The sequence below is a fragment of the Panthera pardus genome, unplaced genomic scaffold (assembly GCF_024362965.1).
Source record: "Panthera pardus isolate Hobbes unplaced genomic scaffold, ASM2436296v1 HiC_scaffold_17, whole genome shotgun sequence".
Taxonomy (NCBI): Eukaryota; Metazoa; Chordata; class Mammalia; order Carnivora; family Felidae; genus Panthera; species Panthera pardus.
The window spans coordinates 71507532-71532326 of record NW_026526732.1 but is presented as its reverse complement, the minus strand read 5'-3'; the positions used below and the strand labels follow the sequence as shown (position 1 = coordinate 71532326).

Sequence of the window (24795 nt, the reverse complement as noted above, 5' to 3'; positions counted from 1 at the left end):
ACTATCCATAAAGAGAAGGAGAAGTAGATTGCTGCCCCTTTTCCTCCCTGCTTTCAGGCATGGGGGGCAGGCATGGAGCAGACTCAGATTACCATGGATTGAGGTAGGTTTAGATCTAACAGCAGCAGGTTACAGATTAGATAAAGACTCTCTTCTAGAATCTGTTTATTCTTTGGGTCGAGGTGGCTAGAAGAAATAAAAACATGAGGACGGTTTCTAAAATAAATTTTTTATTGCAGGAAGAAACCCATGTAGATGAAAACCCTATTTGACACTGAGCAGGCTGAAATCTGGCAGCTGCAGGCTAAGCTTCAAAGTGCCATGACATCCCTCTGCTCTAGATCATTATTTTCTCAAGCTATTTTCATTTAATTAAATCCAGCAGACCACACTCTGCCCTCAGATACACACCCCTTGTTCCATCTGCCAGCTCCCAGATGAGAATGAATTTAGTCCAAGGTTGTGGTTTCAGAGTATTTTCAGGAGGCAGCTTTGGGATGTAGCAGCCCCATCTTCCCCTTGTCCTTCCCGCAGCCAGCTGCTGGCCTCACTGATCCCAAGCCTTCCTTATCAGGAGTAGTGGTCTGAGGACTGCTCAGCTAGCCTACCCTCGCCATCGGCCAACAGGCAACTTCTGAGAATGTGTTTAGCAGGGCCCACGGTGGGGCTGGGCAGGGGTGATGCTCAGAAGACACTGTGGGTTCCATCTTGGCCACCAAGCACGACAGAGATGGACCTGACCAGGGGAGAGCAAAGCTGGGTGGTCCCTTGCTTTGGTTTATACCCAGGCATAGGTGAACAGACCCGAAAAAAGAAGACAACCACGGCGAGTTGTGGCTCATACCTCCAAAGCCAGGCCTCATGCTGAAATCGTGGTCGTCTATCCTCAGAAGCTGCTCTGATTTTGTCAGTGGCGACTTGGTGATATCGGGACTTCGTTTCAGAATTGGACTGCCAAGAGGGGAGAAATGGGTTGAGCACATATTCCAATCAAAGCAGATAAAAAAATTTCTTGCATTCAGATGTGATCCTGACAGGTTCGATGGGATGTATGATTTCTTCTTTTAAGCTATTGGATATCTTCTTTCCCTCTCTCCAGCTTTCTAGAGAAACGAACTGACCCAGAAGGTCCAAGACAGTAGTTTAGAATCATAACTGAGGAGCTTTAAAAACACCAATGCCCAGGACCCACCTCAGAATTTTGGATTTGGGTGCTCTGGGAATGGGGCCTGGAAATTAGTATTCTTAAAACCTTCCCAGATGATTTTAATGTGTAGTTAATGCTGATAACTGCTGGTCCTGGCCTTACTAGGAAGTCTATCCCCCTCCAAAGCACCATGGCCATTCCGGGAGGGTTTGAGCTAGAGGGGAGAGGAAGTGGGTGTGGGTAGAGCTTGGTACCCTTTACCTCTGTTGGCCCATTCTGTGGAAAGAGCATGGATTTGCCCTTGGAAATGTCCACCATCCTTATTCCATCAGAGGCAGCTTCTTGTTCTGCTGCTGGATTACACCTAGGGCCATTTTTATTTATTTTTATGTTTTCTAAATAGGTAACGTATTTACGGGGTTGGACAATTTTAGAAACGGAAATGCAGTGAAAAGTTTCCCTCCCATCTCTGCCTCTACCACATTTCTCCCATCCCCAGGTATCTCTCTGAATGATTTCTTCTTTGCAAGGTTTCTTGTAGGTACAAGTAAATACAAATATATGTCCTTAGTTCTCCCCTTTTTATTTTTTTTATTTAAAAAAAATTTTTTTAACGTTTATTTATTTTTGAGACAGAGAGAGACAGAGCATGAACGGGGGAGGGTCAGAGAGAGGGAGACACAGAATCTGAAACAGGCTCCAGGCTCTGAGCTGTCAGCACAGAGCCCAACGCAGGGCTCAAACTCACGGACTGTGAGATCATGACCTGAGCCGAAGTCGGCCGCTTAACCGACTGAGCCACCCAGGTGCCCCAGTTCTCCCCTTTTTAAAACCCAAAGTTAACATATAAACTCTCCTACTTTTTCTTTTTTTCTTTATTTAACTATTCTTTGGATTTTTTTTCCATATCTAATTATCCCAAGCCTCTTGTTCTGTTTTGTACTACATAGCATCCACTACATGGATGCACTGTAATTCACATGACCGTCCTCAATTGGTAGATATTTGAATTGTTTCTAGTTTTCTGCTTTATAGGCAATGCTTCAATGGCCTTGAATGGTCTTCATCCAGCCATCAACACCATCTCTGGAATCCACAGAAACAACTGACTACCTTCCCTGATCCTCCTTAGGCTAACACCAGTCATGTGTTCTCTTCAGGGTGCCATCACACACACCTTTCCCCTGGATGCAGTGGTTCCCAAACTGTGGCATGCATCAGTATCTCTTGGAGGGCCTCTTCAAACCTAGGTTCCTGAAACTCCCTTTTCTTCTGATGTTTCTGATTCAGTACGTCTGGGCTGAGGCTCAAGAATTTGCACCTCTAAGAAGCTCCCGGATGCCCCTGATGTCCCTGATCTGGAGACAACACTTTAAGAGCCACTGCCCTGGCTCATTTTATTCTCAATATATATGGTTTCCTCCTTTTTAACTATGTCCACCTTTAAGTCCTTTGCCATCTTCTTTCCTGAAGAAACCTTCATCATTGTGGGGAGAAAAAAATGTGGCGGGGAGACAGAAAACCAGGGCTCTGACCTTCACTCTGACGTTGTCTGCGTGGTGCCTTTAGGCGCCTTGTTTCCTGAGACTCAGTTCCCTTAACTGATAGAAGGTAAGCTCTGTGACCTGACAAGGGGTGTGAGGAATAAATGAGATAATGTGCGTGCAAGTACTCTTCAAACTCTAAAAGGTACACAAATGGAAGAAGTCACTGTCGTTACTGAGCTGGTAAGGAAGTTTCCTTCCAAAGTAAGGGAATTAATGTGCTCACAGCAAAGGAAGCACGTCAGGGAAAGAATTTGAACTAGTGAACAAGGACCAAGCTACGCTGCTTACGGATGTAAGGGAGGAAGAAGCTAGGGACTTCGAGAGGAGGAAAGCTGGTCCCCGTCGCCTCCCTCATCCTCTCTCTCACCCAGCTGAATCCAGGAGCCCCGCCATTTTTCCTTTCCAGTTCTCCTTTCCTCTGGTCCCCCACCTTCTGCCTCCAGCAAATGGACCAGGGGTGGGGACTGCTGCTGAAAATCACCACAGGTGACGTGTGAGGAAGAGACATCTTTAGAATGGTGTGCATGTGTTGACGGCCATGCTTGCCTTGTCTGCCGGCATCTTTGCGTGCTTCTGTCTCTGTGTACGACGAACATTAAAAACAAAGGCATGCTAGAGACAGTCTAGGTACCCAAATCAACAAAGTACTCCTCACCCTTCAGATCTACTGCCAATATTGTCAGAATAAAATATGAACGAAAAAAACAAAACTATGACGCTTCACTGCATTAATTTAGCCTTTTGCTGAGCATTTCCCCAGTACTCACAGGAGCAGGGATTTGGAGGATTAATTACTTAGACTGGTCTGAGGAGATCTGACTTAAAAACCTCTCCCCCCTCGGTTTACCAGAAGGTAAACCTTTCCCCCTTGGGCAGATCAGAAATTGATGCCACTCTTTACTTGAATCTACCACGAAACCGTTACTACAGAGAGTAACACATTGCCAGGTGGACTGTATCACTTGGGCCTCCTTGCCATCTGGCTTGTGGATTCAGCCACATGGGCACTGGCAGGAGATGACAGAGCAGGGCATTTGTTCCTCAATCTCTTCCTGCTTCAATGCCAGGGACTAGCAATGTCTGTGTTGCTCTGTAATTACAGATAATCACAGTATCTTCAATAATTTCCAATAATACTATTTCCCCTCCAGGCCTGTGGGTAGTCATGGCTTCCTTCTGTTCCTAGTCCTGGTTGGTTCCCTGAACCTTGGCCACAGCTCTGCGAGTAGTCCCTTTGTTCAATTATTGTTTAAGCCCTTTTGAGTGTACTGCTGTTTTCTGCCAGGACTCGAATGATGCACACACACCGGGCTGATGCATAGGGATTATGTCATCTGTAGCAAAGTGGAACAGAGGCAGGAGCTCGGCAGCAGTGGGTCCCAAGAGTGGGTCCCAGGCATAGGGAAAAGCTAAGATTGGAGGGAGGGCTACTCCTTGGGCTACAGGCCATCACAACTGATGGTCGGCAGGGACAGGCTGAGACCACAGGCCACCAAAGGTAGAGTCTTATCTTTAGTACCTTGTACAGTGCTGGGTTCCTGTGGGCTCTCAACGCATGTTAATTGAAGGAAGGAAATGGCCCCCTAGATGGGCATCTGAAAAGGGAAACAGGAGGAACTGAAAGAAGGGCTCAGAATGGAAATTGAGCTCGACCCAGTTCTTTCTTTGGCTTTGGGCCAGCCTGAAACAGAACTGGGCTCTGAGACGCCACTGCCTTTCCTATCGTGAAGCCTAGATTCTAGCCTAGAAAAGACTGATAAACAGGATTCTTAAAGTCTTTTTCATTGATGTTTAATATTTTTAAATAACATTTTTGCCCTTATGTGCCCATGTTTTAAAAATTATAAAATAAAGGAGAAAATAAAAACCATTCAAAAATAATCTTTGCCAGCGTGCCTGGGTGGCTCGTCAGTTAAGCATTGGACTCCTGATTTCGAGAGGTCATGGTCAGGTCATGATCCCACAGTTTCATGAGTTCGAGCCCCACATTGGGTTCTGTGTCGACAGTGTGGAACCTGCTTGAAACTCTCCCTCTCTCTCTGCCCTTCCACTGCTTACACTCTCTCTTTTTCTCAAAAATGAATAATAAATAAATAAAAGAAAGAAATAATCTTTGCCATCTGTATATACCCTCATCCTTTGAAAGGAGAAAGAGAGAAAAAGAGGAGATACTGTAACTTGCTTTTAAACTCAAGTTGCAATATATCATGAAATCTTCTACATGGCATTGGCATCTTTTTACCAGCCAGAAGTATGATTATTCATTTTTTTAAAAGTAGGCTCCACATCCAATGTGGGGCTTGAATTCACAACCTCCAGCTCAACAGTCACACACTCTACTGACTGAGCCAGCCAGGCACCCCTGATTATTAATCTTGAAACGAAGTATGACACACAGAAAATAATAGGAATAACCAACAGTGCTTGAGTACTTACTATCTGTCAGGTACTATGCTAACTTACATTACATGTATTATCTAGGGTTAGTCCTCATAACCTTGAGGTAGGCTTTATCATTATTCCCATTTTATACATGAGGAAACTAAGACACAGAGGGTCTGAGTAACTTGCTAAAGTGATGGATCCAGGAGTCAAATCCAGAGGGTCTGGCTCCAAGGGTTGGAAGTAAAGTCAGTACAGTGTCTTGTTGGAAGATTTGGCTCTGATTGCCTGGAATTTGGGTTAGATGTAAAAGGTCTAAGCTTATCTTTCCCTCACATAAGAGCTAGCATGGACTCAGTGCAAAATCGATGCCCACACATTTATTGAATGAGCCTCTGGGAAGTTATGGAGAAAGCACAGACATGTCCCAAGTTATGATGATATAGGATAACATTTGAAACAGCTTTGGGGGCAGTAAAGTTTTGGGCTGTACATTTTTTGAACACCCATGTTCATCCTATCCTTTTGGAAAGAATGAAAAGTTCTGACCTATGGTACATCCTGACATTTCCTTCTTATAGTTCCTAGTCAGCTTGTGTGTGGATGGTGTTTTCCCAAAGCACATCTCAGAACTCTCTCAGAGGTTAGGTAGAGCAGGGTTGGGAACCCATGATGAGCAAGGGGTCTGCTGGACGTCTCCCTCATTTGGCTAAGAGCAGAGCACCTGATAAGTTATACTTCACTTTGCTGATGAGGTCACCTCTGAGAAGATAGAGAACTTAATTTTGACAAGGAAGGAATCTTTTCAACTAGCTAATGGAAACACTCTTGTTTTCGTGGCATGTGTAATAGCCATGTATACATAAAGGCTCTTTCTCTGCTTCAGCTCCCCCCACTTCTGTCTCCCACAGCTGCTGGTTACACCTCTATGCCTTTGCTCCTGCTGTCCCATCTGTCTGGAAGTTCCTTGCCTCCATTCTTCATACTCCTTACCTAGACAATGCCTTGTGTTCCCAGATCAAGTGTTACCTCTTCCTGGAAGAATTCCTAGGTTTCCATCCTTCCCGCCCAAATCAACACTTCTCTTCTTCACATGCCTTATTAGAATGTGCACCAGCCTGTGTGGCCAGGGGCCTTCTGACAACTTCACGCACTTCACCGTGAGCTATATCAGGGTGGGATCTCTCTTGTACATCTCTGTAGCCCCAGCTCCTGGCAGTGTGAAGAAATCAGATTTCACAAAAACACGTACAAAATACAAAAGGAGAAACATAAACCTAAAGGTGTATCCTAAAGAGTTGAATGGACCTGCGAGAAATGTGCCAAGGAGGCCAAGGCTTAAACGAGGTGAGACTCAAGAAAGGTGCTAAAGACAAGGAGCTTTCCCTAAAGTATTCTGAGCCAGAAGAGTCAGCAGAGGGAAATACACTGCTTGGTGGGTAGGCAGCAATGTTAACAAACGGTAAGGGTCAGGCTGGGAGTCTGCTAATAGAATCCAATCTCCATCAGAGAGACTGGCCTTCGCATTGGGAAAGCAGCAGTGAAAAGAAATAGTTGCTGCCCAGCATGGTGAAAATGCTGGCATGAGGTCATCTAACTCAGGGTATCTCAGTATGAATGCACTTTGGGGTCACCCGAGGAACTTGAAACTTCCCAAGCCACACTGCACACCAGGGGTGGGACCCAGCCATCAGTAGCTTTCAAACCTCCTCTGCCAATATTGAGAACCACTTACTGTTCTAGCTTTTTTAATGGAACGCAAGCCTACAGACCCAGATGTATTACAGCTTGGGAAACTTAAGGATTATGCAGCAGAGAAAATCTGGAAAATAAGAGAGAGGCCAGAAAACTGAAGATGGGAAAATGCTTCTTGATAGTGACAAAGAACAAAGGGTATCATGAAAACTGTGGAAGTTAAGCTCCAGGTTGTCTCCTGGCCATGTGCTAGAACTTTGATTACAAAGACAACTTAGGAACGTTGCTGTGTCCCATTACGTCAATGGCGTGAAACTAGTGAGAGCTCAGACAGAGCAAGACATCCTAAACCCTAAACTGATCTCCTTTCCCTGGGTGGGGCCTCCATTTGGCATATCCGGGGAAAGTCACTGGGTGATGTGTGTAGCATAACTGTCCTCAAAGCAGAGACGAGCCCTAAGGGGGTCCGGTAGAATGACAGTCTGCACAGGAGCTTCTTATCCGTGCCCATGACAAGATGGCATAGGTGGGGCCCAAGGTCTTCAGGGGTTTCCTGAGCTTTACAACATCTGAAGCACTTTCCCATAGTTTGGCTCACACAGTCCTTACAATAACCCTGAGGTGACAGACATAATTGACTCCACTTGACAGAAGAAACAGACTCGAGGATGTCAAGTGACTTGTCTAAAGTCATGGAGTGACTATGTGGCAGTTCCAAGTCCCAAAGCCGAGCCTTCTTATCGTTTGGAGCCAGTCTTGCCACCACTGCCCCATCTAGCTGAGGGGCTTTGGTGATGGATTCTCAGGGTTGCCTGTAACTGCGCCTGCCCAAGCCAAAACTTCAAAGGAAATCATCACGGGCACAGCCAGGGTTCCACCTTACCTTAAGGGAACATAAATTCAGAGCTATGATGGTAAGTAGGATAAGGGCTTGGGAGTGGGCACTTAGCTGGCTGTTTTATATGGATGGCCAGCCAACATTTCCCTGAAAGTGACAATCAAGCAGAGGCCTGAAGAAGATGAGAAAGCAACCTCCCGATGCCAGAAAAGAGTGGACAGAGGCCATGAAGTGGGGCTGCACAGTGTGCCCCAGGAGCAGCAAGGAGGTCCGTGTGGCACTAGAAGGGAGGTTGGGGAGGAGACATGGGCCAGACCGGCCAAGTTTGCTCTGCTGCTTACCTGAGACTGAACACGGGGCTGCTTTCCAGTGTGCCCACCGTGAGTAAGGCTGCTAGGATATGTTGTTTTTTTTTTTTTTTTTAAGTAAAAAAAGTTTTTAAACATTTATTTATTTTTGGGAGATAGAGATGGAGCATGAGCAGGGGAGGGGCAGAGAGAGGGAGACACAGAATCTGAAGCAGGCTCCAAGCTCCAAGCGTCAGCACAGAGCCCTACATGGAGCTCGAACCCGCGACCCGGAAGATCATGACCGGAGGCGAAGACAGATGCTTACCCAACTGAGCCACCCAGGAACCCTGCTATGATATTTTGTACACATTGCTCTCTGAGGCATTGACCTAGCAGGGAAGATACCTGCCAGCACACGGTCTCAAGCCCCAGCTTTTCTGGCTGTTGACAGAACACCACACGTTTCTGCTATCAGTTTCTGTTTCCTCTGCTGCGAAATAAGGGATTGGGTGATGGGGGAGCTTGGAGACCTTTCAAGTCTGTTCCAGAAGTCATCACCCCTATGGTACTAAAGGCACTTTATAGCTCTAGCCCTGTGGGTGGATGGCAATGTGGAAAGGGTCAGTCCACTGGCAGAGCCCCACAAATATGGTTTTGGCTTCCTCGCAGACCCCCCAGCACAGGGTATATGTGAGTGTGTGTGTCCGTGTGTATTTAACTTTTATTTATCTAATAAGGATGTTATCATAATGTTATTTATATTACATTTCTTGAATTGCTATAGAGGCTGTGCATTTTTCCACGTAGTGAATAAGTATTCTGTATTTTTCCTTGGGTATAAATAGCTCATTTCTTTTGATTTCTTATTAAGTGGAATTTTGGGTAAGTAACCGATAATCTGCTTTTCAAACCACAACCTCTAAGAATGTGTGATGGGTAATTTTATATGTCAACTTTGCTAGGCCATGGTACCCAGTTTTTGGTTAAATACAAGCCCGGATGTTACAGTGAGGTATTTTTAAACATGTGATTAACATTTACATCAGCAGACTTTCAGCAAAGCAGGTTGCTCTTCATGGTGTGGGTGGGTCTCATCCTATTAGATGAAGGCCTTAAGCGAAAATGCTGAGTCCGCTGAGGAAGAGGGAATTCTGCCTCCAGACTGTCTTCAGACTCAAGATGCAACATCATCTGCCGCTGAATTTCTGGACTGCTATCTGCCCCGTAAGTTTCAGACTCGGTAGCCCCCACAACCACATGAGCCAATTCTTTCAAAGGAATAAATCCTCCTCCCCACCTCTCCCTCCATACATACGTATATATTTCAGTACATCACACAATATATCTATGTAATACCATATATACAGATAGACAGATACATATCACATGCATCCTACTGGTTCTATTTCTCTGGACAACCCTGACTAATACAGGATGTGTATACTCATGGACACCTAAGGTCTGCACACCTGTGGGAGACCTGAGCTTCCTGGAACCAAAAGACAGCAGGGATTGTGTCTGGTGTGGGTGGACCAGCCCAATTTCATTTGCCTTCTGATCTTGTCTCAGAGTCCTAGCTCAAGGTCATCTGATCAAGCCTTCTTCTTGCCACCATGACGGACTCCTGTTCCCACCAACCTGGCAGGTCCTTGGCACACAGGCCTGGGCTGCTATCACCCTCAGTGACAGGGCACAGCAAGAACATGCTTGTCACCCTGCGTCTCTTGTAAAATCTTGACCTAGATCGTCTCTTTTATCTTGTACATACGTCCCAACATAAATTTCCTATGCTTTCCCATTTGAAGACACTGGATTGCTTTCTTTTAATTTAAAGCTTTGATTTATTTTCTACCTATTCTCTTTATCAGAATTCTCAGGTTGTATTTTTCCCATTTATTATAGTTCTTCAGCTACTTTCTAGATACCACTTTTGACCTTGTAGAGATCTGTCTCTATTTCCAATGCTACCCCCTTTATGAGCAAACTTTGTTTACTGATCATATACTATCCACCGTGTACCTACATGCGTTTGAACACTTTAGGCTCTCAATAAATGTCTTTTGAGTAGAATTCCCATCACTAATTAAATATATCCGCTTTTACAAAAACAAAACCAGGGGTTCCTGGATGGCTCAGTAGGTTGAGTGTCCAACTCTTGATTTTGGCTCAGGTTATGATCCCAGGGTTGTGGGATCGAGCCCCACATCAGGCTCCTTGCTGAGGTAGAGCCCATTTAAGATTCTCTCTTCTCTCCCTTTGTCCCTCTCCCCTGCACTTCACACTCTCTTTCTCTCTCTAAAATTAAAAAAAAAAAATTTTTTTTGTAAATAAAAAACCAAGACCAAAATAAGCATGCAAATAAAGGGTATGTTTGTCAAGGAGCCAGCCTGCAATGCATTTTGATAAGTGAAGTGACTAAGTGAACTTGTCCACTTACCCACATCTCGCCCTCTCACCTGGAAGTGGAGCAGGACCAGGCCTAGAAGAGTGAGTGGTAAAGGCCCACAACGGGACTTGATGTCATAGTAATTATAAGTCACAATCACTTGTTTGAAGTGAGGCAGCTTATAGTATGGGAAGGGGCTCAGATTTGTCACCAGACTTCAGTGTGAATCTCAGGGTAGCCACAAACTAGCTGTAAACCTTGGGCAAGTTACTTGATCTTTCTGTGCCTCAATTTTCCATAAAATGGGGAAATAATACTAACTTTACAAGATTGCTATAAAGATTAAGCCAGAAAATGTTTGAACCACATAAAACGGCTGACATTCAACTGGTTTTGACCTAGAAAAACATTTTCATATAGTTCAACCTGAACCTTACATCTGTCAATGTAATGTCCTGTTCTCACTTTATGATGGTGAGAGGAGGGCACTGGACATGGAGAAAAGAGGGATGTGGAATTCTGAAGGGATTTTACATGACCCTGCCACAGGCATTGTACATCTGGGGACTTTTCTCTTCTCATCTTTAAAATGAAGGGATTTCTAAGGTCCTTGAAATTCTGACATTCTGTAAAAATTATTTGATTAAATGTCTGTCACCTCCACTAAACTCAGCATCTCAAGGGATCACCATTGCCTCCACCAAGCCCTGGGCACAGTACCTGAAGCATAATGTAGTGAGTACATATTTGTGGGGTGAATAAAGTACAGGAATAGCAAAAATCAGAACTCATTTATTCATGCTTAACACTTCTTGAGTATCTATCATGTATCCGATATTGTACTTGAACTTGGGGAGACAAGGATAAAGGTGCTAGTGGAGTCCTTGTTATGGACTGGACTGTGACCCCCCCCCCCCCATCCATATGTTAAAACCCTAACTCCCAGTGTGAATATATTTGGAGATAGGGCCTATAGGGAAGTAATTACAGTTCAATGAGATCATAGTAATGGGGCTGTGATCCAATAGGACTCACGTCCTTACAAGAAGAGGAAGACACCAGAGATGCCCCCTCTGCCCCTGCTGGCAACTGCAGAAGAAAGACCATGTAAGGACAGAGCAAGAAGGTGGTTGTCTATAAGCCAGGAAGAGAGCTTTCACTAGAAAGCGAATTTGCTGGCACCTTGACTATGGTTATCTAGCCTCCAGACCTGTGAGAAAATAACTGTCTATTGTTTAAGCCACCCAGTCTGTGGTAATTCATTATGGTAGCCTGAGCAGACTAACACAGCCCTCAAGGAGCTCATCATCTAGAAGCCGAGGCAGATGAGGAGGAAGTGCTAATGCTGAGAGATTAGTCCTCTGAGATGGTACAGACTGGGCTGTGGAAACTCCCAAGTCGCCCAGTTGAGACTGAGAGGCAGGGGTGGAGGAGGGCCAGGAAGGCTCCTCCAAGAAAGTGACGTCTCTGGTAAGCATAGGAGCAGGAAAAGAAATGAGCAGGAGAGAGAGGAAAGGGAAGGAGGGCGTCATGAGCATGGGAGCAGCCTGAGCACAGGCCTCAGAAAACAATTAAGACTGAGTGAAAGGTAATAACTGGACAAGAACCAGGAGCACAAAGAGAGTCAAAAGTTCGAGCAAACCATCTGGAGAATTGGGGGACAAGATGAAGAGTGGACAGCACTTACGCAGGACAAAATCAAATTCCAAGACACTCTGGGCAATCAGAGACCCAGTTCGTAATTAAGTGGCTTGTGCTTTGTCAGGACAGGGATTTGAGAGCAAATGGCTCTTGCCTCATCACCACCTTTCCCCTGGCTTCCTTGCTTCATCACGTGAACCCGCTGGGTCTCTTCTGGCCTGAAAGCTCTCGCCTGCCAACCTCACCAGTCGCAGCCTTTCTGGGCACAGCTGAGTTGCTTGTACGAGTTACCTCTACCCGCCCCATCTTCTCCCCGCTCTTCAACCCACCGCCCTGCTCTTCTCTTCTCTGACGTCGTCAGTGGCTCTTGGCTGCTGTGATTTTGTGTGATCTGACCCTATTGTTCACTCCCCCCTTCTGGAAACTTAACACTTCGCCAGAATGCCTCTCTGGTGTGTAAGCCTCTTGAGGGCAAAACCTGTATCTGATTTAGTCACCGATGAAGCACTCATTGCCCAGTGTGGTGTTGGGCCCATAACAAGCATCTGACAACTCTTGAATAAATGGCTGTCTTGGCCTCTTTGACACCCCTCTACTCCAATCATGTGCCCACTTCTTTGGTCCCTCATTTCCGGTGTCCTTCACCAAGGCTTCTTCCTCTGTCCTCTCCTTAAATGTTGCTCTTCCCTAAGGTTCTGTCCTTGATCCTATTCTTATTTCATGCAACATGGTGTCTTTGGGTCGCCTCACCTACCACCTCCTGTGAGGACTCCTGTTAAATCTACATCCCCAAGCTTGATTTCCATCCTGAGCTGTGGACCTATAGCCTCCGACTGGACAGCTATCTCTTAGCATCTTGTGAAGGCACATCCACATCCACATGCTCTTACAGAACACCTCTTTCCCCCCAAATCTGCCCCTCCTCCTGTCTCCTTTCCCTGGCACCACCCTCTACCCAGTCACACAATCCAACTACCTACTAGTCTTCCACCCAAGCTAATTCTGACAATTCTAGCCCCTTAAAGCTCTCAAATCCATCTCCCCTAGTCCTGTTCTTTCCACAAATATCCTACTCCCGGCTTTCAGCATCCCTCACCTGGGGTAAGGCATAGACTCTGGATTACTTTCTCTGTCTCCCCTCTAGCACTCTTTCCGGCCTCCCACCATACTGCTACCAGTGTGATCTCTCCAAAAATGGAAGTCCGCTGAAGCAACTCGGACCCTCTTTACCTTCAGAATCAACTTGAATTCTTTAGCATAGCAAAGCAAGTATAGTAACAGTACTTCCAGCTTCTGGTAGATCAGTTTGCCCTCCCAGAGCAAGAGCTGGCATTTGTCCCAGGGCCTGCGGTGTAGACAGGTTATGCCTCCATTCCTCCAGGGAGGAGAGAGAGACAATAACTATTGATTCATCCTGGAAACATTGCTCAATGCCCTGACATTCTGATGTTTACCAAGCATGGATTTGTGAAAGGAACTCCACCTGGATGTGCCTCCCATGGAGATCTCGGAGGGGAAAAACACTTGAATGATTTGCCAGGGTGGAGACTACAGTGAGGCAAGTGAGAAAAAAACCTAAGGAGGCACTCTCAGGATCATGCAAGCACCTCCTTCAATTTTGCACCATAGACACCGCACTTGCCTCACCCTGTTCTGTGAGTGTGTTCATCTTGCTTCCCATTCCATTAGGATAAATTACGAAAAGAAGCCTGGATACAAACTACTAGCATCTTATGAGTTTAGATTCTGGATGAAATTAAGTGATCCCTTTAAAAATTTAGGTTACATATGGGTACCTAGGTGGCTCAGTCGGTTAAGTGTCTGACTTCAGCTCAGGTCATGATCTCACAGTTCATGAGTTCAAGTCCCATGTCGGGCTCTGTGCTGACAGCTCAGAGCCTGGAGCCTGCTTTGGATTCTGCATCTCCCTCTCTCTCTGCCCCTTCCCTGCTTGCACTGTCTCTCTCTCTCTCTCTCTCTTTCAAAAATAAACATTAAAAAAATTTTTAATAAATAAAATAATAAAAATTTAGGCAAATTAAAACTTAATCTGGTTGGTGGATATATAAATTGGATCCACCAATCTGGAAAACAGTTCGGCCAAATATATTTGGAGATTTAAGGTTCTTGTGCCACTTCTAGGAGCCTATTCTAATTAAAAAATCACATATGTAGGGGCATCTGGCTGGCTCAGTCAGTAGAGCATGTGACTAGCCCAGGGTCTTGAGTTCAAGCCCTATGTTGAGGATAGAGCTCACTTAAAAATAAACATGTATGTAAACAACTATTCTTATATACAAAGATATTCATGTATAATATTTATAATACTTAAATGGTGGTACATTATGCATTATAACACAGTCACTCAAGTGATAATTATGTAGACATTAAATAAGTAAACATGCAGACAAAACCATATAAATATAATGAGTTTACAAAACTGGACGTATAGAATAATCCCAAACTAGTCAATACCCAGGACATGCTTAGAAAAAAAAATAATAAAAGATTGAAAGAAAATGCACAAAAATGTTAACATTAATACCCATAAACTTCTGAGCTTAGGGATTATGGGTGGTTTTTGTGTGTTTCTAAAACATTTTTTCCCATTTTTTAAAATGTTAAATAATGGTCATGTATAACTTTCATAATAAAAAAAGAAAGTTCTTTTAAGTAAATTTTTTTTTAAAGAAAATCTGTTTCGCTCTCTGGGACTTCTCTTCATCATTGGTATTTACCAACTGGTCGCCACTCCAACTCTGGTTTAGGAGAGAGGCTGAGAAGTTTTTGAGGACAACCAATAGGGTTTGTTGCTGTTGCTTTTAATCCTCATGAGCACATTTGGTTCAGATAATCTCTATGGCTGTAGCGCTCCACAAATTCCACTGTCTGCCCAAGCAACTCCTGACTCTGGCAGAACCAGGGCATATGGCTTGTACACAGCAGTCCCCCTCAGCGTCCAGGACTTACCGCGATCCCCGGATATTTCAGCTCCTAGCTTTGCGATGTTGCTAAAATATCCCGAAACAAGTGCTGTGAGCCGTAGCTGGCTGTTCGGAAGCCTGTGGGGGGTAGGGAGGCTCTCAAGACCCAGGAGGGGGACATGGAGGAGCTAGATACCCAGCTGTCTCATTAGCCCTGAACGCTAGAAAGCTGGATTTCCTTTCACATAAATTGATATTTCTGACCTCTATTTGTATTTACATCCAGAGATAACGAGCCTTGAAGCTTAATTTGGACCCAATGCCGATAAAGAAACTGAGAGTCACGATGCCCTTACTGCCTCTATTTCCTCATCAGTAAAGAGAGCTGGATTAGGTTTTCTCCAAATGGGCTATTTTATTGATAAGTGTCGGGCAAGCAAGTGTGCAAGTGTGCACTTAATCACCAGCACCGTCATCAGAGCTGCCTGAGAGGCCGAGTGTCAGAGGGTGTGTGTTTCTGCCTAAGATGCCGCTCGGACACCACTTCAGCCAGGGTGGCGCATACCGTTGGCATCGAGCAAGGGTCCGGTCTGCAGGCAGGTCCATCCTTGCACCCTTTCCGCTTATGGGTAGGGGATGATCCAATGATCCATCTAGCCAGACAGCTTGAAGAAAGCTGCCTTTTCTTTTAAAAGATGTTTAAAAGGACCCACAAATCTAACCGAAATAATTAGAACTAACAGAATCATTTTCACTAATTAGAGGTCCCATGGAATTTGCAGACTTGTTTCCACCTAGGATGCAGACATCCAATAAATGCCCTTAATTTTTTAAAAAACGTACATATATTCTTTTTTCCCAGAGTCTATCTTTCACCCAGGACAATTCATACGAGATTTAAGAATATGCAACGATAGCACTATATCTAATCTAGCATCATTAAAAAACAACAACATAATTCTAACTTCCTAAAAGATAGGAAGCAGGAGAACAAAGGGAAAAGTGGGGAAAGGCATCCACATAAAACACAGTATTATGGAAATGATTCTGGAACAATACCATTAGCTCTATCCCTAAAAGTCCACTCACCTGCCCTTCTTAGACATCTCGTGTACTTCTCTTCTTCGCCAATGCACTCTGCTTTCAGTGGCCAAAACCCATCCCCACCACAACAGGAAGATGCCAACTTTCATATTCTGGACAGCCAACATGGGTTTCCAAATCCAAACAGTTCTCTCAAGAAACAGCAAAAAGGAAAAGGATGTTCTTTTTCTCTCTTAAGACATTATTGGTCTGTTCATTATTACAAGGATGTTTACTCATGCAAAAAAAAAAAAAAAAAAATCAACCCACAGTATGTAATCTGGAGAGCAGGAGAAAGCAATTTCCACTAAACCTATAAATCCTCCTACGTCAGATGTCAGGGATTTTCTGAACTGAGGTTGAAGCCCTGTGTTCCTGTCAAACAATTATTTCGACCAGTCTAAATTAGTTCATCATCAGATGCTTTGAGTATGTTAGTAAAGGTCTGTATTTTCTGGTCCAGTGAATAGAAGGAAAACGGACCAAAGCAATTTCCAAAATGAGAAATGCCAGAGGTGCTGAACCACTTCCTATGCCAAATTAATGAGCTCCTCCCTGGATCTATTTTAAGCTTCCGGCCATTATTATTTGCTTTAGCTGAAGGCTGGATTTGTACAGCGCTCCGCCCCCACTCCTTCCTATGCTGAATCCACAGAACCTCTGGGCTTCCTACCTGGGCAGGTTTTCTATATGGCTGAGGTTGGGAGGGCTAGTGGGGAAGAGGCTTTTTTGTCTTCATTTGCACAGAAAGAACTAAATTTTCTTGTCAGCTGTATTATTTGTATTATGAACTTCTCTAGACTTTTCACATTAAAAAAAATACCAGAAATAAATTAACAGTAGCCATTAAGTCTGTGTTATCTATTGTTAAAAACAACGGGCCCAAAATGGAGTCACTTAGGCTAAGCTCCATGTCACCAAATCAAGACTTAGTTTCAGCTCTCCCAGAAATGGAATCTTTTTTTTTTTTTTAAGTTTTGTTTATTTTGAGAAAGAGGGAGAGAGAGACAGTGAGCACACCAGCAGGGGAGGGGCAGAGAGAGGGAGAGAGAGAATCCTAAGCAGGCTCTGCACTGTTCGCGCAGAGCCCAATGTAGGGTTCGAACTCAGGAACTGTGAGATCATTACCTGAGCTGAAGTCAAGAGTTTGACACTTAACCAACTGTGCCACCCAGGAGCTCCCAGAAATGGAATCTTAAATCAGTCAATCAGGAATCGCCTAATTAGCACTAGTTAGGTAATCTACCTGACAGACCCTTGTCATCCCCTAAAAAAAAAAGCAAACTTGCAGTAACCAGCCCACTTAAAAAACATTTTTTTTTGATGTCTATTTATTTTTTAGAGAGACAGAGTGTGAGCAGGAGAGGAACAGAGAGAGAGGGAGACACAGAATCACAAGCAGGCTCCAGGCTCCGAGCTGTCAGCACAGAGCCCGACATGGGGCTCAAACTCATGGATCGCTCAGACTCACGGACCATGAGAGCATGACCCGAGCTGAAGTCGCCACTTAACCACCTGAGCCACCCAGGCACCCCTAACCAGTCCACTTTTTTGTCAAGTATAACTTCCTTGTCGCCCACCTACACTGCACTTCTGCTTCTACAAATCTCTCATTTTATAGAACTCCTCAGAGCTCTTTCCTAGCTACTAGATTAGATGTTGCCTCATTCATGAATCATTGAATAAAAGCAATAAGATCTTCAAAATATACTCAGTTGAATTTCTTTTATTGTTTATTTGAGAGAGAGAGAGAGAGAGCAGGGAAGGGGTAGAGAGAGGGAGAGAATCCCAAGCAGGCCCTGCACTTTTGGTTCAGAGCCCAATGCTAGGCTCAAACTCTCAAACTGTGAGATTCATGACCTGAGCCAAAATCAAGAGTCAGACGCTTAACCAACTGAGCCATGCCTCTTCAGCTGAATTTTTTAAACATCATAGTTTTTCTTTTCTTTTTTTTTTTTTTTTGTTCAAAAGACCGCTATAATCAACTGGCCAGAGTTTGTATCTTCATCAAAGAAAAGCAGTCTCAGAATCTCATGGAAGAAGACAGTACAAGGTCCTTCAGACTACTGACTCTTCAAATCTTGGCTGACATGGCTTGGATAATTTTCAGAGAATTTTAGCAGAAGTTAGTTGGGATTTCCAGGCCTCTTTATAGTTGAAAAGCAGACAGTTTCATGAAACTGCTAACCCGACATCCATCAGAATGAGAATTAATTATATAAGATTGAACCAATTGCTGTAGGAAATTTTATTGAGGTTATTTGGAATATCGTTGATTTGCTTTAATGCTCTATCTACTGGATGTGTAAAGAAGCCTTTTCTTTTTCTTTTTATGCTCTATGCTATTCACAATAATTTTGTAAATTCTGCTGTTGTAAACTAAAATGAGACATTTAAAAATGATATATGATTCTCACCAACAGTCAATTACCCCCCTTGGAATTCAGAAACTTACCTAGTCTCTTTACTTTTCAATGCAGTTATTTATATATGTTCAATAAGAATCTGTCCTCCTTTTTGCCAGAATATAACTAAAAGACTCCATTGTGCAATCAAGGCCTTGCCTGAAATATTGTCATCGTCATACTCAGTTGACTAGATGTGACAAGCCATTTTAAATAACAAAGTTTGGGGGCACCTGCCTGGCTCAGTGGGTAGTGCATGACTCTTGATCTCGGGCTTGTGAGTTAAAGCCTCATGTTGGGTGTAGAGACTACTTAAAAATAAAATCTTTTAAAAATAAATTAATTTAAAAAATAAAGAACAAAATTAGGCTGTAATTATGGAGTCAATGTCTGCAAAGTCCTCTGAGGAAAACTGGCCTGGACCAGTTTATAGGGACCACCCTTTTTAGGTAGTAAGAAAGGTCATTTCAAAGGTAAGCCATTGGGGTAGTTTTCAAAACCTCAGGAAGAGAGGAACTTGCCCAAAGGTACTGCAGCTAAAGGCTGGTGGAGGATCTTGGGACAACAAATAAGACATGCTTTTCAAAGTCCAGTCTAAGATTCCTTATGATAACTTGTAGGTAGGAGTTAACTTGGTACCATTTGATGCTGTATTACCCTAGATTTTGCAAAGCAAGCTGAAAGAGGCCTCTCTGATCAATCAACAATCTTGATGCCCCTATTTTAAGTAATCAGCCAAACCTAACGTGACCAGCTTTTTTTGGTGACCAAGAATAATCTTTGAAATTATGTATGATCACAGGGGGAAGGAAATCTGTCAGGAAAAGCTGTCAGATATTGAAATGGTCAAAAGATTATTGCGTGTCCTTACAATAGAATGCAAAGCTTTGTCCAGTGGACCCTCCTCATTCTATAACGATGTGGCCTTTGATTGTCTTTGACCAGGTTATTTTACAACGCCATAACAGTAGACATTAACATGTAGAAAACTGACAGTAATATATTTTTTCTGCCCATAACTATGCAAATTATTCCTTTTTTCCAGTAGAGAATACAAATCTCTATAAATCAAATCCTCAAATGTACTAGTTGTAATATCTTATTGGTCCTCTAACCAATTAATGAGTTAAATAAAAACTTTGACATGTGTCATAGTTATATGAAAGTTGTGATTAGATCTTCTTATATAAATTATCCCTTAACAGCACTCAATAAATAGATGTTGAAAATAATTCAACATATAGAAATAAAGGCAGAATATGTGATGTCTCCAGAAGTCAATGCAAGCCAAGCATGATTAGATCATCGGTGGGGAGTTGCTGACCTGAAGAGCCAAAGTGGCAAAGAAGAAAGATTCTGGGGCTGAGTACATAAAAATCTCCAGGTCGAGAAGTCATTGAAGGGACCATCAAATGGCTCTTTGATGCTCATTTTGGAAAATGAATTTCTTTCTTGTTTGGAGGACCCTGGGCATAACCAAAGAGAGCAAATCCAGATGGCCTCAAATATGCATTTCCAATCTTCTCTCAGTAGCTTAGCAGAAAGCCAGCTCAGCAGGTCTGAGTTAGCTCAATGGAAGGACGGGCTGATGCTAGATGCCCAGCCTTCCCAATTAGTCCACTTCCCCCACCAGAAAGCTCCAATGGCAGAGCCCTAAGAGGAGGAACCCTGTCTTAGGGCCCTTTCTGTATTTGGACCTAGCCAACCATACCCAGCCCAAGCACCCTTCTTGGGGGGATCATGAGGGCTCAAAAAGTCATGTGCACTTTGCTACTTCCCTACTTATAGGTGTTTATTTATTTATTTATTTATTTATTTATTTTTAAGTAGGTTGCACATCCAGTGTGGAGCCCATGGTGGGGCTTGACCATGAGATCAAGACCTAAGTTGAGATTAAGAATGGGACGCTTATCTGAATGAGCCACCTAGGTGCCACCCTACTTATAAGTGTTCTTAATAAATGTTTTTTCTCCCATCAACACCATGTGACTCTATTGCAGAGAATATCCATGACATTTTTGCAAGACAAGGACATAAGAGGGGTTTATAAAGAGTATATGTGGTCTAAGAGTACCAGTTGGGGCTAACATCTGGATTCAGGAAGGTAGAGGGGTTAGAAATCATGATCCAAGGCTTATCGAGGACCCACACTGACCTACTCAAGTATAGTATTTCCAGACCAATTTTAAAAACCACTGTTTTTGACCAAATCCTCCTTTTCCTTTATTTAGCATGACAATCTCTCTTTCTAATTTCTTTTTTTATTCCTCAATTATCATGGCCTTCTCTACATCAATGCAGGAACTCCAGGGTAGTAATTCCTTCAGTGGAGAAAGGAACAGGCAGTAGTTGAGGCTAGTTTGCTTTCTCATTGCTTCTTCTAAGCTCTTCAAGTGTCTCCTTGCCTCTGGCCCTCAGAACCAGCCCAACACTCCATGCCCAAGGCACTCACTGACCAAGAGAGTCAACTTCAGACACCACACTCCTGGTTGCTCCAAGACAATGGCCCTGGGCCTTCATGAACTGTTTCCAAGTTACTCACTCCAGAACATTCTCTACATGCACACCAATTTTGCTCTGACTCTGAGCTCAGTGTCTAAATGTGGTTTCCCAGCTTTGGACTGAAGTTTGCAAGGAGGGAAATCAGAGATAAGAGATGCCCTAGTGGCTCCTGTGATAAACAGATTTCATATCTGTTCTTTCCCTTTTCTAATTACTCATTTACTGTTATCTCCCTGAACAAGATTTCAGTCATCAATGAGGCATATCTCTTTTGCTCATCATTTAGAATCTTAGCTGGCTCACAGGAGGTGCTCAATAAATATTTAGTGAATGAATAATGAACATATTAAATGCCCAATGCTTTTATTTCCTAAGGAAGAAAATACATAAATACATTTAAATTTTTTCTAAGTTTAATTCTGAAGCATTTCAAAATATAGGAAACAATTTCAGATACTCATGTATTGATAGGAAAACGTTCAACAATGTTTGAAACAAAAAATATTTTTCTCTCGCCTTGAAAGTTCATCCAAACCCATCCTATGTAACTCATCGTTTTTATAAAATAGCCTCTCCTGATCACAATAACTCATCTTAAGTTCTCTCTCTCTGTGTACTGGTATCACTTATTCTGTACTGCAAACGGCATTTTCTTAAATGTTTTTTTTTTTGAGAGACTGAGAGAGAGAGAGTATGAGTGGGAGAGGGGCAGAGAGAATCCGAAGCAGGCTCCAGGCTCCGAGCTGTCAGCACAGAGCCCAACATGGGGCTCCAACTCACAAACTGCAAGATCATGACCTGAGCCAAAGTCAGACACGTAACCAACTGAGCCACCCAGGTCCTCCAAGGTTAGCTCCAGGTTAGCATTTAATTATCTATTGCCTAAAATGGTTGGCTACTTATTTCACATACACTGTACTAGCCTTCTTTGTCTAAGGGCAATATAAAATGTCATTAACTGTATCTTATTCATCTTTTCATCACAGCAGCACCCAGCACAAGACTTTGTACACTGTTGGTTGAAAAATTACATTCCTTTTTGATTCTTTATTTCTCATAATTATGGTCAAAAAAGAAATGTTTCATGAATGCTTAGACAAATACATGTTTCATGAATGCTTATGTGGTGATTCTCTGAACAATCTCTCAGACATTTGGCCAAAATCCTTGGGAGGTTGGGCACTCGGTCTCCTTCTTATGAGGCAACCCCTACTTCCTGTTTTGTCAAGTTCTTTCCAGTAGGAGCCACAAGTGAGTTTTTAAAATGTAATTTTTAGTTTAATTTGATTAGAAGTTATGAACATCAACTAGCAACAGAATCAGTAAGAAAAACACGTATATAGTCTCCCACCCTTGAAACAGAGAATGAAGGAAGGCAGCACTAACAATTCCTATTTTTTTAAACTATCATGGTTTGCCATTTTAGATGACTTGAATTTTTTCCTCCATCAGACTAAAACTAGTAATGAGAAGAGCACTTATGACATACAGAGTATTTTCAGTATTTTCAGTATTTTCACATCTTGGGTGACTTTGGATATGTTTTGACTTGCTGTACTGCAATCTCTCATTTGGAATAATCCTTCTAAGCCACAGATCCATCTAGGACTAGCAATAAATAATAAGTATCTATAAAGTGCTGTGTCAATGAAAAGAATGATATCACTGAATTCGCAACAACCTTCTCAACAAGTGACCTGTGGAAAAGCAATAGATCGTTTAAAAAGTAGTCAAAAGTAGTGCCTCTCAAGAAACGAATCTTAACTACAGAGTACAAACTGATGGTTACCAGAGGGGAGTTGGGGGGATGGGCGAATTCGGTGATGGAGATTAAGGAGTGCATTTATCATGGTGAGCACTGAGTAATGTATAGAATTGTTGAATCACAACATTGTGCACCTGAAACTAATATAACACTGTATGTTAACTATACTGGAATTTTTTTAAAAAATAAAAAATTAAAAGTAGTGGTCCTCAACCACTATTTCAGTCCACCCAATGGACTGAAGACTACTGGGTGACTTTGGCAAAAGCCAAGGGAGCCCATCAATCTATACAGATACTATATCTGCAAAAAATAGAGGCTTGACTCAAGCAGGCTTAAAAAGGAACGTATTATCTCACAAAACAAGAAATCCAGGCTGCAGGTTTGTTTGATTTAGTGGTGTCATCAAAAACTCAGGTTCTTAAAAAACAACAATTCAGGTTCTTTCCTTCTTTCATTCTTTTATGTGTTTTTTGTTTCCTTACTCATGGTTGCAATATGGCTGCCAACAGCAATAAGTTTCCTTATTCATATCCAGTGGGAGAGAAAGAGAGAACATCTCTTCCCAGAGCATGGAAGAGAAGCCCTTCCCTTAAGTTTGACTGGGCCAAGTAAGGTCAAAAGTCCATCGCTGGACCGCTACCTTCACTGGGGAAAATGTGATCTGATTGACTTGGAATAATCAGGATCCACCTCTGGATTGGAAATGGAGCAGATGCTTGAACGAAACTGGAACTGTGACTCAGGAAGGAGGAAAACAGGGTGAAAGCTGGCTCAGCCACCAGTGGTACTCACCACAGGCATGAAGTCTGTGCACTGTGAAGACTAATGCACGACCTGCCTTTGCTGCTGTTTCCAACCACCTTAGTGGCTTCTATGATCGATAAAATGTGAACCCATTTTAGAAGTGTTTTGCAAGTACAGCTGAATTCATAAGGGCCTTCAGCCATATATTTTCTCCACCTAGTGATATTTAAATTATGACTACAGGGGCGCCTGGATGGCTCAGTCAGTAAAGCACCCGAGTCTTGATATCAGCTCAGGTCATGATCTCATGGTTTGCGAGATCCAGACCCACATGGGGCTCTGCTCTTATAGCACAGAGTCTACTTGGGATTTTCTCTCTCCCTCTCTCTCCGCCCCTCCCCTGCTTGCTCTCTCTCTCTCAAAATAAATAAACATTAAAAATTTTCTTTTTAATTATGACTACAGTCATCTGATTAGAAAGGAAAGAAGGAAGGAAGAAAGGCTGTTATGTCAATCTATCAATTACATCACTGATCCTGTGCGGAGTCAGTGCAGCCCTGTCTCCCTCTGCTGGAATCATGATAAAATTGTTAAGGCACCTTTTTATCATTTCTAAGTCTGTCTTTAACTGAAACACAGAGGCTTCTAGGTTCAAGTATAACTTCATAAAATGTCCCCTAGTTTCTTGTTGGTGGAGTTTGATATGCTTGTCACAGTTCCAGGGGAGTCGCTGTGGAGAAAAAAGGAAATACTGTGAGGTCAATCTATTCCTAAAGCCCCAGTGACCGTTTGGCGCCCTTCGTGGGGTAGCTGGGATTTAAGCAGGGTGTTGATGTGAGGCTCCCTCAGTGGCATGATGTGGTCTGAGAGCTAAATGCAAAACACAAGGACTTCTTTCATTGTCCCCAAACCAACCCAATTGCTGAATAATTGCATTTTGCTATTGAGTGGTCCTGTGGCATTTACAAAACACTGTTATATCCAGGGTTCCATTTGGCCCCAAGAACCAGCCTTGGAAGCAGGCACAGGAGTACTACTTCTACTTCATCCACAAGAAACCCGAGGCCCCAAGACATTAAGTTATTTCTCCCAGGACATGTGGGTAGTAAACAGGAAAACTTGTACTTTTGATCCCAGAGCCTGTGCTTTTCCATTGACTCTAACCCCTCCCCCTTCCTGAAATGGCTGGTCTGCAAAATGATATTATTTGTCACACAGTCTTCTTCTTTTTTAAATTTTTTTTTAGTGTTTATTTATTTTTGAGAGAGAGACAGAGTGTGAACGGAGGAGGTGCAGCGAGAGGGAGACACAGAATCTGAAGCAGGCTCCAGGCTCTGAGCTGTCAGCACAGAGTCTGACACAGGACTCGAACCCAAGAGCTGTGAGATCATGACCTGAGCCAAAGTCAGACACTTAATCCACTGAGCCACCCAGGTGCCCCTG

General features: G+C 43.2%; 1 protein-coding gene across 2 annotated transcripts in view; it reads right to left on the bottom strand.

Annotated features, from left to right (window-relative positions):
* The window catches only part of GABRR1 (gamma-aminobutyric acid type A receptor subunit rho1), a 36612-nt gene that overhangs the window by 11031 nt on the left and 786 nt on the right, over positions 1-24795 (bottom strand). Inside the window, exons 1-2 of one of the 2 annotated variants that reach the window (XM_019442839.2) lie at positions 15940-16444; positions 845-951 (exon numbers count right to left, since the gene is read on the bottom strand). In XM_019442839.2, coding sequence (XP_019298384.1) covers positions 845-951; positions 15940-16061 — 229 coding nt within the window. In that variant the 5' untranslated portion in view covers positions 16062-16444. Of the gene's footprint in view, positions 1-844; positions 952-15939; positions 16445-24795 lie in introns of those variants that run through there. The other variant, XM_019442840.2, reaches the window with a different exon arrangement.